At 50.3% G+C, this 18,209-nt stretch overlaps 1 protein-coding gene across 1 annotated transcript in view; it reads left to right on the forward strand.

The window, feature by feature from the left end:
- Positions 1-302: 302 nt before the first annotated feature.
- RBMX2 (RNA binding motif protein X-linked 2) overlaps positions 303-18,209 on the forward strand; it is a 33,203-nt gene continuing 15,296 nt past the window's right edge. The window contains exon 1 of the mRNA XM_069748565.1: positions 303-396. Coding sequence (XP_069604666.1) covers positions 392-396 — 5 coding nt within the window. The 5' untranslated portion in view covers positions 303-391. The remainder of the gene's footprint in view (positions 397-18,209) is intronic.

Below are 18,209 nucleotides of genomic sequence, written 5' to 3' on the forward strand. Positions count from 1 at the left end.
CCTGATGGGAATCCCTGCACATTAATGAGATTCCAGAAAACTGTGACCAAACCCGCAATGTGTGAGCAGCGCCCAACATAACCGCACTACACAAGCCCTCTTCTCAGGAAAGGGTTAATATAGGAAGAAGCGGGACAAACACTGTGCCCACGTGCGTCCACGGGAGAAAACCCTGAGGAACAAGCGCACGGCGCAGCCATTACTGGGTGACCGGGGAGGAAGGAACACTGGAACAGGTGCTGCTACACTGACCCCTAGCGTCCTCCTGGCTCATTACACGCCAACACGCACCAGAACACGTGGCGCGGTGACGTCATCCGCCAGGCGACCAACCTACTCTGCTCCTCCCACCTGTGACCGCTTTCTGTGCGACGGACGGATCGCAGCAGCGATGAAGTAAGTGTGTGCTGTGCCTTGTGTGTGGTCCGTCCGGGCAGAGTGTGTCCGCGCTGTGTCATGGCGGCTGCCGCCGGCGGGGCGCTGCTTGTTGGGAGGCAGCGCCATATGACACCGGATATTGCGCCTCCCCCATGGGATCTGTTACACGTCTCACATCGGCTTTTCTGTTGTTCTCCAGCATCTTGTATTATAGACAGTAGTATAACTTGTAAATAAGTAAGTGCCCCCTACATTCTATAGATCGTGGTATATAATGGCGCCCTGCATGACGTGCTGCCTCATTCACGCTACACGAGGCTGTGACGACGATGAGGCCACGTGACGGCTATAATTCATTGTAATTCTGTGTGTATTATAAAGGCTTCCCCATACCTTCCAACTTTTGAAGCTGGGAAAGAGGGATAAAGTTTGCGGCGCGCCGTGGCAAATTTTAGGCCACGCCTCTGACCACACCCATTCACTAGTCCCACCCATATCCACGTCCCAACCACACCCATTTAGCACTGCTGATCACACTGTTCAGAAATAATAATTATAAACAAAAAAATATGGCCACACAGTGCTCCATACTGTATAATAGCGCCACAATGCTCCATACTGTATAATGGCCACATATGATGCTCCATACTGTATAATGGCCACACATGATGCTCCATACTTTATAATGGCCACACATGATGCTCCATACTTTATAATGGCCACACATGATGCTCCATACTGTATAATGGCCACACATGATGCTCCATACTGTATAATGGCCACACATGATGCTCCATACTGTATAATGGCCACACATGATGCTCCATACTGTATAATAGCGCCACAATGCTCCATACTGTATAATGGCCACACATGATGCTCAATACTGTATAATGGCCACACATGATGCTCCATACTGTATAATGGCCACACATGATGCTCCATACTGTATAATGGCCACACATGATGCTCCATACTGTATAATAGCGCCACAATGCTCCATACTGTATAATGGCCACACATGATGCTCAATACTGTATAATGGCCACACATGATGCTCCATACTTTATAATGGCCACACATGATGCTCCATACTGTATAATGGCCACACATGATGCTCCATACTTTATAATGGCCACACATGATGCTCCATACTGTATAATGGCCACACATGATGCTCCATACTGTATAATGGCCACACATGATGCTCCATACTGTATAATGGCCACACATGATGCTCCATACTTTATAATGGCCACACATGATGCTCCATACTTTATAATGGCCACACATGATGCTCCATACTGTATAATGGCCACACATGATGCTCCATACTGTATAATGGCCACACATGATGCTCCATACTGTATAATGGCCACACATGATGCTCCATACTGTATAATAGCGCCACAATGCTCCATACTGTATAATGGCCACACATGATGCTCAATACTGTATAATGGCCACACATGATGCTCCATACTGTATAATGGCCACACATGATGCTCCATACTGTATAATGGCCACACATGATGCTCCATACTGTATAATAGCGCCACAATGCTCCATACTGTATAATGGCCACACATGATGCTCAATACTGTATAATGGCCACACATGATGCTCCATACTTTATAATGGCCACACATGATGCTCAATACTGTATAATGGCCACATGATGCTCCATACTGTATAATGGCCACACATGATGCTCCATACTGTATAATGGCCACACATGATGCTCCATACTGTATAATGGCCACACATGATGCTCCATACTGTATAATGGCCACACATGATGCTCCATACTTTATAATGGCCACACATGATGCTCCATACTGTATAATGGCCACACATGATGCTCCATACTGTATAATGGCCACACATGATGCTCCATACTTTATAATGGCCACACATGATGCTCAATACTGTATAATGGCCACATATGATGCTCCATACTGTATAATGGCCACACATGATGCTCCATACTGTATAATGGCCACACATGATGCTCAATACTGTATAATGGCCACACATGATGCTCAATACTGTATAATGGCCACACATGATGCTCCATACTGTATAATGACCACACATGATGCTCCATACTGTATAATGGCCACACATGATGCTCAATACTGTATAATGGCCACACATGATGCTCCATACTGAATAATGACCACACATGATGCTCCATACTGTATAATGGCCACACATGATGCTCCATAGTGTATAATGGCCACACATGATGCTCCATACTGTATAATGACCACACATGATGCTCCATACTGTATAATGGCCACACATGATGCTCCATACTGTATAATGACCACACATGATGCTCCATACTGTATAATGACCACACATGATGCTCCATACTGAATAATGACCACACATGATGCTCCATACTGTATAATGGCCACACATGATGCTCCATAGTGTATAATGGCCACACATGATGCTCCATACTGTATAATGACCACACATGATGCTCCATACTAAATAATGACCACACATGATGCTCCATACTGTATAATGACCGCACATGATGCTCCATACTGTATATTGGCCGCACATGATACTTCGTACCGTATAATGGCCACACATAGCTACTCCTACACACGGGGCTGCGCTCCGTACACTTTGCACACACGGCTCCGCTCCGTTCACACGGCTCCACTCCATACATCTCATACACACACGGCTCCGCTCCGTACACCTCGTACACATTCAGCTCCGCTCCATACACCTCATACACACACGGCTCCGCTCCATACATCTCGTACACACGGCACTACTCCGTACACCTCATACACATACCACTCCGCTCCATACACATTGCACAAGCTGCTCCGCTCCGTATACCTTGCACACACACGGCTCCACTGCGTACACCTCATACACATACGGCTCCTCTCCATACATCTCGTACACACACGGCACTACTCCGTACACCTCGTACACACACGGCTCCGCTCTATACACATTGCACACGCTGCTCCGCACACCTTGTACACACATGGCTCTGTTCCGTACACCTCGTACACACGTGGCTCTGCTCTGTTCACCTCGTACACACGTGGCTCCACTCCATACACCTTTCACACTCTGCTCTCATCCGCACACCTCTTACACACGACTCCGCTCCACACACCTTTCACACGCTGCTCCGCTCCGTACACCTCGTACACACGACTCCGCTCTGTACACCTTTCACATGCTGCTCCGCTCCATACACCTCGTACACATGCGGCTGTGCTCTGTACACCTCGTACACACGGCTCCGTACACCTCTTACACACGACTCCACTACGTACACCTCATACACACGACTACGCTCCGTACACCTCGTACACATGCGGCTGTGCTCCGTACACCTCGTACACATGTGGCTGTGCTCCGTACACCTCATACACACGGCTCCGTACACCTCTTACACACGACTCTGCTCCGTACACCTTTCACATGCTGCTCCGCTCCGTACACCTCGTACACACGCGGCTGTGCTCCGTACATCTCGTACACACTCGGCTGTGCTCCGTACACCTCGTACACACGCGGCTGTGCTCCGTACACCTCGTACACACGCGGCTGTGCTCCGTACACCTCGTACACACGGCTCCGCTCCGTACACCTCGTACACATGCGGCTGTGCTCCGTACACCTCGTACACACGGCTCCGTACACCTCTTACACACGACTCTGCTCTGTACACCTTTCACATGCTGCTCCGCTCCGTACACCTCGTACACACGCGGCTGTGCTCCGTACACCTCGTATACACGCGGCTGTGCTCCGTACACCTCGTACACACGCGGCTGTGCTCCGTACACCTCGTACACACGCGGCTGTGCTCCGTACACCTCGTACACACGCGGCTGTGCTCCGTACACCTCGTACACACGCGGCTGTGCTCCGTACACCTCGTACACACGCGGCTGTGCTCCGTACACCTCGTACACACGCGGCTGTGCTCCGTACACCTCGTACACACGCGGCTGTGCTCCGTACACCTCGTACACACGCGGCTGTGCTCCGTACACCTCGTACACACGCGGCTGTGCTCCGTACACCTCGTACACACGCGGCTGTGCTCCGTACACCTCGTACACACGCGGCTGTGCTCCGTACACCTCGTACACACGCGGCTGTGCTCCGTACACCTCGTACACACGCGGCTGTGCTCCGTACACCTCGTACACACGCGGCTGTGCTCCGTACACCTCGTACACACGCGGCTGTGCTCCGTACACCTCGTACACACGCGGCTGTGCTCCGTACACTTCGTACACACGCGGCTGTGCTCCGTACACCTCGTACACACGCGGCTGTGCTCCGTACACCTCGTACACACGCGGCTGTGCTCCGTACACCTCGTACACACGCGGCTCCGCTCCGTACACCTCGTACACACGCGGCTGTGCTCCGTACACCTCTTACACACGACTCTGCTCTGTACACCTTTCACATGCTGCTCCGCTCCGTACACCTCGTACACACTCGGCTGTGCTCCGTACACCTCGTACACATGCGGCTGTGCTCCGTACACCTCTTACACACGACTCTGCTCCGTACACCTTTCACATGCTGCTCCGCTCCGTACACCTCGTACACACGCGGCTGCGCTCCGTACACCTCATGCACACGGCTCCGTACACCTCTTAGGCCGGAGTCACACATGCGAGAAACACGTCCGTGTCTCGCATGTGAACAGCAAGCTCTGGCGCCGGCACTTCGGAGCGTGCGGCCGCATAGGAACACATGGAGCCGCACGCTCCGCTCCGAAGTGCCGGCGCCAGAGCTTGCTGTTCACATGCGAGACACGGACGTGTTTCTCGCATGTGACTCCGGCCTTACACACACGACTCCGCTCCATGCACCTTTCACACGCTGCTCTGATCCATACACCTCGTACACACACGGCACCGCTACATCCACACTATAAACACCTCGGCTCCTGACCTCACACATATGCTGCCTTACCCTCCTCCGGCGCCATGGCAACCAGCAAAGTCCTGTACACGGAGGTGCTCCTCCCGATCATGTGACCCCTGACTCCTCCCATCCTGTGACCGCATCACAGGTCCTGTGCACAGAGCAGCCATTATGTGGTGTGCTGCTGTGTGGGCCTGGTGCAGGGACTCAGGGAGCTCTCAGCTGACCGGCTGATACACGCACCTCCCAACCAATGCGGGACAATTAACCCCTTCATGACCCAGCCTATTTTGACCTTAAAGACCTGGCCGTTTTTTGCAATTCTGACCAGTGTCCCTTTATGAGGTAATAACTTAGGAACGCTTCAACGGATCCTAGCGGTTCTGAGATTGTTTTTTCGTGACATATTGGGCTTCATGTTAGTGGTAAATTTAGGTCAATAAATTCTGCGTTTATTTGTGATAAAAACGGAAATTTGGCGAAAGTTTTGAAAATTTCGCAATTTTCACATTTTGAATTTTTATTCTGTTAAACCAGAGAGTTATGTGACACAAAATAGTTAATAAATAACGTTTCCCACATGTATACTTTACATCAGCACAATTTTGGAAACAAAATTTTTTTTTGCTAGGAAGTTATAAGGGTTAAAATTTGACCAGCGATTTCTCATTTTTACAACGAAATTTACAAAACCATTATTTTTAGGGACCACCTCACATTTGAAGTCAGTTTGAGGGGTCTATATGGCTGAAAATACCCAAAAGTGACACCATTCTAAAAACTGCACCCCTCAAGGTACTCAAAACCACATTCAAGAAGTTTATTAACCCTTCAGGTACTTCACAGCAGCAGAAGCAACATGGAAGGAAAAAATGAACATTTAACTTTTTAGTCACAAAAATTATCTTTTAGCAACAATTTTTTTATTTTCCCAATGGTAAAAGGAGAAACTGAACCACGAAAGTTGTTGTCCAATTTGTCCTGAGTAACTCATATGTGGGGGTAAACCACTGTTTGGGCGCAGGGCAGGGCTTGGAATGGAAGGAGCGCCATTTGACTTTTTGAATTAAAAATTGGCTCCACTCTTTAGCGGACACCATGTCACGTTTGGAGAGCCCCCGTGTGCCTAAAAATTGGAGCTCCCCCACAAGTGACCCCATTTTGGAAACTAGACGCCCCAAGGAACTTATCTAGATGCATAGTGAGCACTTTGAACCCCCAGGTGCTTCACAAATTGATCCGTAAAAATGAAAAAGTACTTTTTTTTCACAAAAAAATTCTTTTAGCCTCAATTTTTTCATTTTCACATGGGCAACAGGATAAAATGGATCCTAAAATTTGTTGGGCAATTTCTCCTGAGTACACCAATACCTCACATGTGGGGGTAAACCACTGTTTGGGCACATGGTAAGGCTCGGAAGGGAAGGAGCGCCATTTGACTTTTTGAATGGAAAATTAGCTCCAATTGTTAGCGGACACCATGTCGCGTTTGGAGAGCCCCTGTGTGCCTAAACATTGGAGATCCCCCACAAATGACCCCATTTTGGAAACTAGACCCCCAAAGAAACTAATCTAGATGTGTGGTGAGGACTTTGAACCCCCAAGTGCTTCACAGAAGTTTATAACGCAGAGCCATGAAAATAAAAAATAAAAATTATTTTCTCAAAAATGATCTTTTAGCCTGCAATTTTTTATTTTCCCAAGGGTTACAGGAGAAATTGGACCCCAAAAGTTGTTGTCCAGTTTCTCCTGAGTACGCTGATACCCCATGTGTGGGGGTAAACCACTGTTTGGGCACACGTCGGGGCTCAGAAGGGAAGTAGTGACTTTTGAAATGCAGACTTTGATGGAATGGTCTGCGGGCGTCACGTTGCGTTTGCAGAGCCCCTGGTGTGCCTAAACAGTAGAAACCCCCCACAAGTGACCCCATTTTAGAAACTAGATCCCCCAAGGAACTTATCTAGATATGTGGTGAGCACTTTGAACCCCCAAGTGCTTCACAGACGTTTACAACGCAGAGCCGTGAAAATAAAAAATCATTTTTCTTTCCTCAAAAATGATGTTTTAGCAAGCATTTTTTTATTTTCACAAGGGTATCAGGAGAAATTGGACCCCAGTAATTGTTGCGCAGTTTATCCTGAGTATGCTGGTACCCCATATGTGGGGGTAAACCACTGTTTGGGCACACATCAGGGCTCGGAATTGAGGGAGCACCATTTGACTTTTTGAATACAAGATTGGCTGGAATCAATGGTGGCGCCATGTTGCGTTTGGAGACCCCTGATGTGCCTAAACAGTGGAAACCCCTCAATTCTACCTCCAACACTTAACCCAACACACCCCTAACCCTAATCCCAACTGTAGCCATAACCCTAATCACAACCCTAACCACAACCCTAATTCCAACCCTAACACTAAGGCTATGTGCCCACGTTGCGGATTCGTGTGAGATTTTTCAGCATCATTTTTGAAAAATCCGCGGGTAAAAGGTACTGCGTTTTACCTGCGGATTTTCCGCGGATTTCCAGTGTTTTTTGTGCGGATTTCATCTGCGGATTCCGCACGGTATTTTCCGCACCATGGGCACAGCGGATTTGGTTTTCCATATGTTTACATGGTACTGTAAACCTGATGGAACACTGCTGCGAATCCGCAGCGGCCAATCCGCTGCGGATCCGCAGCCAAATCCGCACCGTGTGCACATAGCCTAATTCTAAAACAAAAATCGCTGTACACATGCTGCAGAAAAACTGCACGGAAACGCAGCAGTTTACATTCCGCAGCATGTCTCTTCTTTCTGCGGATTCCGCAGCGGTTTTACAACTGCTCCAATAGAAAACCGCAGTTGTAAAACCGCAGTGAAATGCGCAGAAAAAACATGGTTAATCCGCCATAAATCCGCAGCGGTTTAGCACTGCGGATTTATCAAATCCGCAGCGGAAAAATCCGCAGAGGACCAGAATACGTGTGCACATACCGAAACCCTAACCCTAGCTCTAACCCTAGCTCTAACCCTAGCCCTAACCCTAGCCCTAACCCTAGCCCTAACCCTAGCCCTAACCCTAGCCCTAACCCTAGCTCTAACCCTAGCTCTAACCCTAGCCCTAACCCTACCCCTAACCCTACCCCTAACCCTACCCCTATTCTAACATTAGTGGAAAAAAAAAAATTCTTTATTTTTTTATTGTCCCTACCTATGGGGGGGGGGGGGGGGTCATTTATCATTTTTTTATTTTGATCACTGGGATAGATTGTATCTCAGTGATCAAAATGCACTTTGAACGAATCTGCCGGCCGGCAGATTCGGCGGGCGCACAGCGCATGCGCCCACCATTTTGGAAGATGGCGGCGCCCAGGGAGAAGACGGACGGACCCCGGCAGGATCGGTAAGTATGATGGGGTGGGGGGGAGCATGGGGGGGTGGATCGGAACGCGGGGGGGGTGGAACGGAGCACGGGGATGGATCGGAGTGCAGGGGGGTGATTGGAGCACGGGGGGGGGGGTGATTGGAGCACGGGCGGGAGCGGAGCACAGGACGGAGGGGAGCGGGGCTGTGTACCGGACAGATCGGAGGGCTGGGGGGGCGATCGGTGGGGTGGGGGCACATTAGTATTTCCAGCCATGGCCGATGATATTGCAGCATCGGCCATGGCTGGATTGTAATATTTCACCCGTTATAATAGGTGAAATATTACAAATCGCTCTGATTGGCAGTTTCACTTTCAACAGCCAATCAGAGCGATCGTAGCCACGGGGGGTGAAGCCACCCCCCCTGGGCTAAACTACCACTCCCCCTGTCCCTGCAGATCGGGTGAAATGGGAGTTAACCCTTTCACCCGATCTGCAGGGACGCGATCTTTCCATGACGCCACATAGGCGTCATGGGTCGGATTGGCACCGACTTTCATGACGCCTACGTGGCGTCATAGGTCGGGAAGGGGTTAATGTCCCGCCCGGGATCGCGGGGCTGACTGTCAAAATCAGGACAGTCCCGCTGGATCCGGGACGGTTGGGAGGTATGCTTCCCCATATACTGTACTGTACGCCCCATATACTGTACTGTACGCCCCATGTACTGTACGCCCCATATACTGTACTGTACGCCCCATATACTGTACGCCCCATATACTGTACGCCCCATATACTGTGCTCCATTACGCCCCATATACAGTACTGTACGCCCCATATACAGTGCTCCAGTACGCCCCATATACAGTGCTCCAGTACGCCCCATATACAGTGCTCCAGTACGCCCCATATACAGTGCTCCAGTACGCCCCATATACAGTGCTCCAGTACGCCCCATATACAGTGCTCCAGTACGCCCCATATACAGTGCTCCAGTACGCCCCATATACAGAGCTCCAGTACGCCCCATATACATTACTGTATGCCCCATATACAGTACTGTATGCCCCATATACAGTGCTCCAGTACGCCCCATATACAGTGCTCCAGTACGCCCCATATACAGTGCTCCAGTACTCCCCATATACATTACTGTACGCCCCATATACAGTGCTCCAGTACGCCCCATATACAGTGCTCCAGTACTCCCCATATACATTACTGTATGCCCCATATACAGTGCTCCAGTACGCCCCATATACAGTGCTCCAGTACGCCCCATATACAGTGCTCCAGTACGCCCCATATACAGTGCTCCAGTACGCCCCATATACAGTGCTCCAGTACGCCCCATATGCAGTGCTCCAGTACGCCCCATATGCAGTGCTCCAGTATGCCCCATATGCAGTGCTCCAGTACGCCCCATATGCAGTGCTCCAGTACGCCCCATATACAGTGCTCCAGTACGCCCCATATACAGTGCTCCAGTACGCCCCATATACAGTGCTCCAGTACGCCCCATATACAGTGCTCCAGTACGCCCCATATACATTACTGTACGCCCCATATGCAGTGCTCCAATATACAGTGCTCCAGTACGCCCCATATACATTACTGTACGCCCCATATGCAGTGCTCCAGTACGCCCCATATACAGTGCTCCAGTACTCCCCATATACATTACTGTACGCCCCATATACAGTGCTCCAGTACTCCCCATATACAGTGCTCCAGTACGCCCCATATACAGTGCTCCAATACGCCCCATATACAGTGCTCCAGTACGCCCTATATACAGTACTGTACGCCTCATATACAGTGCTCCAGTATGCCCCATATACAGTGCTCCATTACGCCCCATATACAGTGCTCCAGTACGCCCCATATACAGTGCTCCAGTACGCCCCATATACAGTGCTCCAGTACGCCCCATATACAGTGCTCCAGTACGCCCTATATACAGTACTGTACGCCCCATATACAGTGCTCCAGTATGCCCCATATACAGTACTGTACGCACATATACAGTGCTCCAGTACGCCCCATATACAGTGCTCCAGTACGCCCCATACACAGTACTGTACGCCCCATATACAGTACTGTACGCCCCATATACAGTGCTCCAGTACGCCCCATATACAGTGCTCCAGTACGCCCCATATACAGTACTGTACGCCCCATATACAGTGCTGTACGCCCCATATACAGTACTGTACGCCCTATATACAGTGCTCCAGTACGCCCCATATACAGTACTATACGCCCCATATACAGTGCTCCAGTACGCCCCATATACAGTACTGTACGCCCCATATACAGTACTGTACGCCCCATATACAGTGCTCCAGTACGCCCCATATACAGTGCTCCTGTACACTTCATATACATTACTGTACGCCCCATATACAGTACTGTACGCCCCATATACAGTGCTCCAGTACGCCCCATATACAGTACTGTACGCCTCATACAGTACTGTACGCCCCATATACAGTACTGTACGCCCCCATATACAGTGCTCCAGTACGCCCCATATACAGTGCTGTACCCCCATATACAGTGCTGTATGCCCCATATACAGTGCTGTACGCCCCATATACAGTACTATACGCCCCATATACAGTGTTCCAGTACGCCCCATATACAGTACTGTACGCCCCATATACAGTGCTCCAGTACGCCCCATATACAGTACTGTACGCCCCATATACATTACTGTACGTCTCATATACAGTGCTCCAGTACGCCCCATATATAGTGCTCCTGTACACTTCATATACATTACTGTACGCCCCATATACAGTGCTCCAGTACGCCCTATATACAGTACTGTACGCCTCATATACAGTGCTCCAGTATGCCCCATATACAGTGCTCCATTACGCCCCATATACAGTGCTCCAGTACGCCCCATATACAGTGCTCCAGTACGCCCCATATACAGTGCTCCAGTACGCCCTATATACAGTACTGTACGCCCCATAGGCAGTGCTCCAGTATGCCCCATATACAGTACTGTACGCACATATACAGTGCTCCAGTACGCCCCATATACAGTGCTCCAGTACGCCCTATATACAGTACTGTACGCCCCATATACAGTACTGTACGCCCCATATACAGTACTGTACGCCCCATATACAGTGCTCCAGTACGCCCCATATACAGTGCTCCAGTACGCCCCACAGTACTGTACACCCCATATACAGTGCTGTACGCCCCATATACAGTACTGTACGCCCTATATACAGTGCTCCAGTACGCCCCATATACAGTGCTCCAGTACGCCCCATATACAGTGCTCCAGTACGCCCCATATACAGTACTGTACGCCCCATATACAGTGCTCCAGTATGCCCCATATACAGTGCTCCTGTACACTTCATATACATTACTGTACGCCCCATATACAGTACTGTACGCCCCATATACAGTGCTCCAGTACGCCCCATATACAGTACTGTACGCCTCATACAGTACTGTACGCCCCATATACAGTACTGTACGCCCCCATATACAGTGCTCCAGTACGCCCCATATACAGTGCTGTACGCCCCATATACAGTGCTGTATGCCCCATATACAGTGCTGTACGCCCCATATACAGTACTATACGCCCCATATACAGTGTTCCAGTACGCCCCATATACAGTACTGTACGCCCCATATACAGTGCTCCAGTACGCCCCATATACAGTACTGTACGCCCCATATACATTACTGTACGTCTCATATACAGTGCTCCAGTACGCCCCATATATAGTGCTCCTGTACACTTCATATACATTACTGTACGCCCCATATACAGTGCTCCAGTACGCCCCATATACAGTAGTGTACGCCCATATACAGTGCTCCAGTACACCCCATATACAGTACTGTATGCCCCATATACAGTGCTCCAGTACGCCCCATATACAGTACTGTACGCCCCATATACAGTACTGTACGCCCCATGCACAGTGCTCCAGTACGCCCCATATACAGTACTATACGCCCTATATACAGAGCTCCAGTACGCCCCATATACAGTACTGTACACCCCATATACAGAGCTCCAGTACGCCCCATATACAGTACTGTACGCCCCATATACAGTGCTCCAGTACGCCCCATATACATTAGTGTACGCCCCATATACAGTGCTCCAGTACGCCCCATATACAGTGCTCCAGTACGCCCCATATACAGTACTGCACGCCCCATATACAGTACTGTACGCCCCATATACAGTGCTCCAGTACGCCCCATATACATTACTGTACGCCCCATATACAGTGCTCCAGTACGCCCCATATACAGTGCTCCAGTACGCCCCATATACAGTGCTCCTGTACACTTCATATACATTACTGTACGCCCCATATACAGTACTGTACGCCCCATATACAGTGCTCCAGTATGCCCCATATACAGTGCTTCAGTACGCCCCATATACATTACTGTACGCCCCATATACATTACTGTGCGCCCCATATACAGTGCTCCAGTACGCCCATATACAGTGCTCCAGTACGCCACATATACAGTGCTCCAGTACGCCCCATATATATATTACTGTACGCCCCATATACAGTACTGTACGCCCCATATACAGTGCTCCACTACGCCCCATATACAGTACTGCACGCCCATATACAGTGCTCCAGTACGCCCCATATACAGTACTGTACGCCCCATATACAGTGCTCCACTATGCCCCATATACAGTACTGTACGCCCATATACAGTGCTCCAGTATGCCCCATATACAGTGCTCCAGTACACCCCATATACATTACTGTACACCCCATATATAGTACTGTACGCCCCATATACAGTGCTCCAGTACGCCCCATATACAGTGCTCCAGTACGCCCCATATACAGTGCTCCAGTACGCCCCATATACAGTGCTCCAGTACGCCCCATATACAGTGCTCCAGTACGCCCCATATACAGTACTGTACGCCCCATATACAGTGCTCCAGTACGCCCCATATACAGTGCTCCAGTACGCCCCATATACAGTGCTCCAGTACGCCCCATATACAGTGCTCCAGTACGCCCCATATACAGTGCTCCAGTACGCCCCATATACAGTGCTCCAGTACGCCCCATATACAGTGCTCCAGTACGCCCCATATACAGTGCTCCAGTACGCCCCATATACAGTGCTCCAGTACGCCCCATATACAGTGCTCCAGTACGCCCCATATACAGTGCTCCAGTACGCCCCCTATACAGTGCTCCAGTACGCCCCCTATACAGTGCTCCAGTACGCCCCATATACAGTGCTCCAGTACGCCCCATATACAGTGCTCCAGTACGCCCCATATACAGTGCTCCAGTACGCCCCATATACAGTGCTCCAGTACGCCCCATATACAGTGCTCCAGTACGCCCCATATACAGTGCTCCAGTACGCCCCCTATACAGTGCTCCAGTACGCCCCCTATACAGTGCTCCAGTACGCCCCATATACAGTGCTCCAGTACGCCCCATATACAGTGCTCCAGTACGCCCCATATACAGTGCTCCAGTACGCCCCATATACAGTGCTCCAGTACGCCCCATATACAGTGCTCCAGTACGCCCCATATACAGTGCTCCAGTACGCCCCATATACAGTGCTCCAGTACGCCCCATATACAGTGCTCCAGTACACTTCATATACATTACTGTACGCCCCATATACAGTGCTCCAGTACGCCCCATATACAGTAGTGTACGCCCATATACAGTGCTCCAGTACACCCCATATACAGTACTGTATGCCCCATATACAGTGCTCCAGTACGCCCCATATACAGTACTGTACGCCCCATATACAGTACTGTACGCCCCATGCACAGTGCTCCAGTACGCCCCATATACAGTACTATACGCCCTATATACAGAGCTCCAGTACGCCCCATATACAGTACTGTACACCCCATATACAGAGCTCCAGTACGCCCCATATACAGTACTGTACGCCCCATATACAGTGCTCCAGTACGCCCCATATACATTAGTGTACGCCCCATATACAGTGCTCCAGTACGCCCCATATACAGTACTGCACGCCCCATATACAGTACTGTACGCCCCATATACAGTGCTCCAGTACGCCCCATATACATTACTGTACGCCCCATATACAGTGCTCCAGTACGCCCCATATACAGTGCTCCAGTACGCCCCATATACAGTGCTCCTGTACACTTCATATACATTACTGTACGCCCCATATACAGTACTGTACGCCCCATATACAGTGCTCCAGTATGCCCCATATACAGTGCTTCAGTACGCCCCATATACATTACTGTACGCCCCATATACATTACTGTACGCCCCATATACAGTGCTCCAGTACGCCCATATACAGTGCTCCAGTACGCCACATATACAGTGCTCCAGTACGCCCCATATATATATTACTGTACGCCCCATATACAGTACTGTACGCCCCATATACAGTGCTCCACTACGCCCCATATACAGTACTGTACGCCCATATACAGTGCTCCAGTACGCCCCATATACAGTACTGTACGCCCCATATACAGTGCTCCACTATGCCCCATATACAGTACTGTACGCCCATATACAGTGCTCCAGTATGCCCCATATACAGTGCTCCAGTACACCCCATATACATTACTGTACACCCCATATATAGTACTGTACGCCCCATATACAGTGCTCCCGTACGCCCCATATACAGTACTGTACGCCCCATATACAGTACTGTACGCCCCATATACAGTGCTCCAGTACGCCCCATATACAGTGCTCCAGTACGCCCCATATACAGTGCTCCAGTACGCCCCATATACAGTGCTCCAGTACGCCCCATATACAGTGCTCCAGTACGCCCCATATACAGTACTGTACGCCCCATATACAGTGCTCCAGTACGCCCCATATACAGTGCTCCAGTACGCCCCATATACAGTGCTCCAGTACGCCCCATATACAGTGCTCCAGTACGCCCCATATACAGTGCTCCAGTACGCCCCATATACAGTGCTCCAGTACGCCCCATATACAGTGCTCCAGTACGCCCCATATACAGTGCTCCAGTACGCCCCATATACAGTGCTCCAGTACGCCCCATATACAGTGCTCCAGTACGCCCCCTATACAGTGCTCCAGTACGCCCCCTATACAGTGCTCCAGTACGCCCCATATACAGTGCTCCAGTACGCCCCATATACAGTGCTCCAGTACGCCCCATATACAGTGCTCCAGTACGCCCCATATACAGTGCTCCAGTACGCCCCATATACAGTGCTCCAGTACGCCCCATATACAGTGCTCCAGTACGCCCCATATACAGTGCTCCAGTACGCCCCATATACAGTGCTCCAGTACGCCCCATATACAGTGCTCCAGTACGCCCCATATACAGTGCTCCAGTACGCCCCATATACAGTGCTCCAGTACGCCCCATATACAGTGCTCCAGTACGCCCCATATACAGTGCTCCAGTACGCCCCATATACAGTGCTCCAGTACGCCCCATATACAGTGCTCCAGTACGCCCCATATACAGTGCTCCAGTACGCCCCATATACAGTGCTCCAGTACGCCCCATATACAGTGCTCCAGTACGCCCCATATACAGTGCTCCAGTACGCCCCATATACAGTGCTCCAGTACGCCCCATATACAGTGCTCCAGTACGCCCCATATACAGTGCTCCAGTACGCCCCATATACAGTGCTCCAGTACGCCCCATATACAGTGCTCCAGTACGCCCCATATACAGTGCTCCAGTACGCCCCATATACAGTGCTCCAGTACGCCCCATATACAGTGCTCCAGTACGCCCCATATACAGTGCTCCAGTACGCCCCATATACAGTGCTCCAGTACGCCCCATATACAGTGCTCCAGTACGCCCCATATACAGTGCTCCAGTACGCCCCATATACAGTGCTCCAGTACGCCCCATATACAGTGCTCCAGTACGCCCCATATACAGTGCTCCAGTACGCCCCATATACAGTGCTCCAGTACGCCCCATATACAGTGCTCCAGTACGCCCCATATACAGTGCTCCAGTACGCCCCATATACAGTGCTCCAGTACGCCCCATATACAGTGCTCCAGTACGCCCCATATACAGTGCTCCAGTACGCCCCATATACAGTGCTCCAGTACGCCCCATATACAGTGCTCCAGTACGCCCCATATACAGTGCTCCAGTACGCCCCATATACAGTGCTCCAGTACGCCCCATATACAGTGCTCCAGTACGCCCCATATACAGTGCTCCAGTACGCCCCATATACAGTGCTCCAGTACGCCCCATATACAGTGCTCCAGTACGCCCCATATACAGTGCTCCAGTACGCCCCATATACAGTGCTCCAGTACGCCCCATATACAGTGCTCCAGTACGCCCCATATACAGTGCTCCAGTACGCCCCATATACAGTGCTCCAGTACGCCCCATATACAGTGCTCCAGTACGCCCCATATACAGTGCTCCAGTACGCCCCATATACAGTGCTCCAGTACGCCCCATATACAGTGCTCCAGTACGCCCCATATACAGTGCTCCAGTACGCCCCATATACAGTGCTCCAGTACGCCCCATATACAGTGCTCCAGTACGCCCCATATACAGTGCTCCAGTACGCCCCATATACAGTGCTCCAGTACGCCCCATATACAGTGCTCCAGTACGCCCCATATACAGTGCTCCAGTACGCCCCATATACAGTGCTCCAGTACGCCCCATATACAGTGCTCCAGTACGCCCCATATACAGTGCTCCAGTACGCCCCATATACAGTGCTCCAGTACGCCCCATATACAGTGCTCCAGTACGCCCCATATACAGTGCTCCAGTACACTTCATATACATTACTGTACGCCCCATATACAGTGCTCCAGTACGCCCCATATACAGTAGTGTACGCCCATATACAGTGCTCCAGTACACCCCATATACAGTACTGTATGCCCCATATACAGTGCTCCAGTACGCCCCATATACAGTACTGTACGCCCCATATACAGTACTGTACGCCCCATGCACAGTGCTCCAGTACGCCCCATATACAGTACTATACGCCCTATATACAGAGCTCCAGTACGCCCCATATACAGTACTGTACACCCCATATACAGAGCTCCAGTACGCCCCATATACAGTACTGTACGCCCCATATACAGTGCTCCAGTACGCCCCATATACATTAGTGTACGCCCCATATACAGTGCTCCAGTACGCCCCATATACAGTACTGCACGCCCCATATACAGTACTGTACGCCCCATATACAGTGCTCCAGTACGCCCCATATACATTACTGTACGCCCCATATACAGTGCTCCAGTACGCCCCATATACAGTGCTCCAGTACGCCCCATATACAGTGCTCCTGTACACTTCATATACATTACTGTACGCCCCATATACAGTACTGTACGCCCCATATACAGTGCTCCAGTATGCCCCATATACAGTGCTTCAGTACGCCCCATATACATTACTGTACGCCCCATATACATTACTGTACGCCCCATATACAGTGCTCCAGTACGCCCATATACAGTGCTCCAGTACGC

The sequence above is a fragment of the Ranitomeya imitator genome, chromosome 2, assembly GCF_032444005.1.
Source record: "Ranitomeya imitator isolate aRanImi1 chromosome 2, aRanImi1.pri, whole genome shotgun sequence".
Lineage (NCBI taxonomy): Eukaryota > Metazoa > Chordata > Amphibia > Anura > Dendrobatidae > Ranitomeya > Ranitomeya imitator.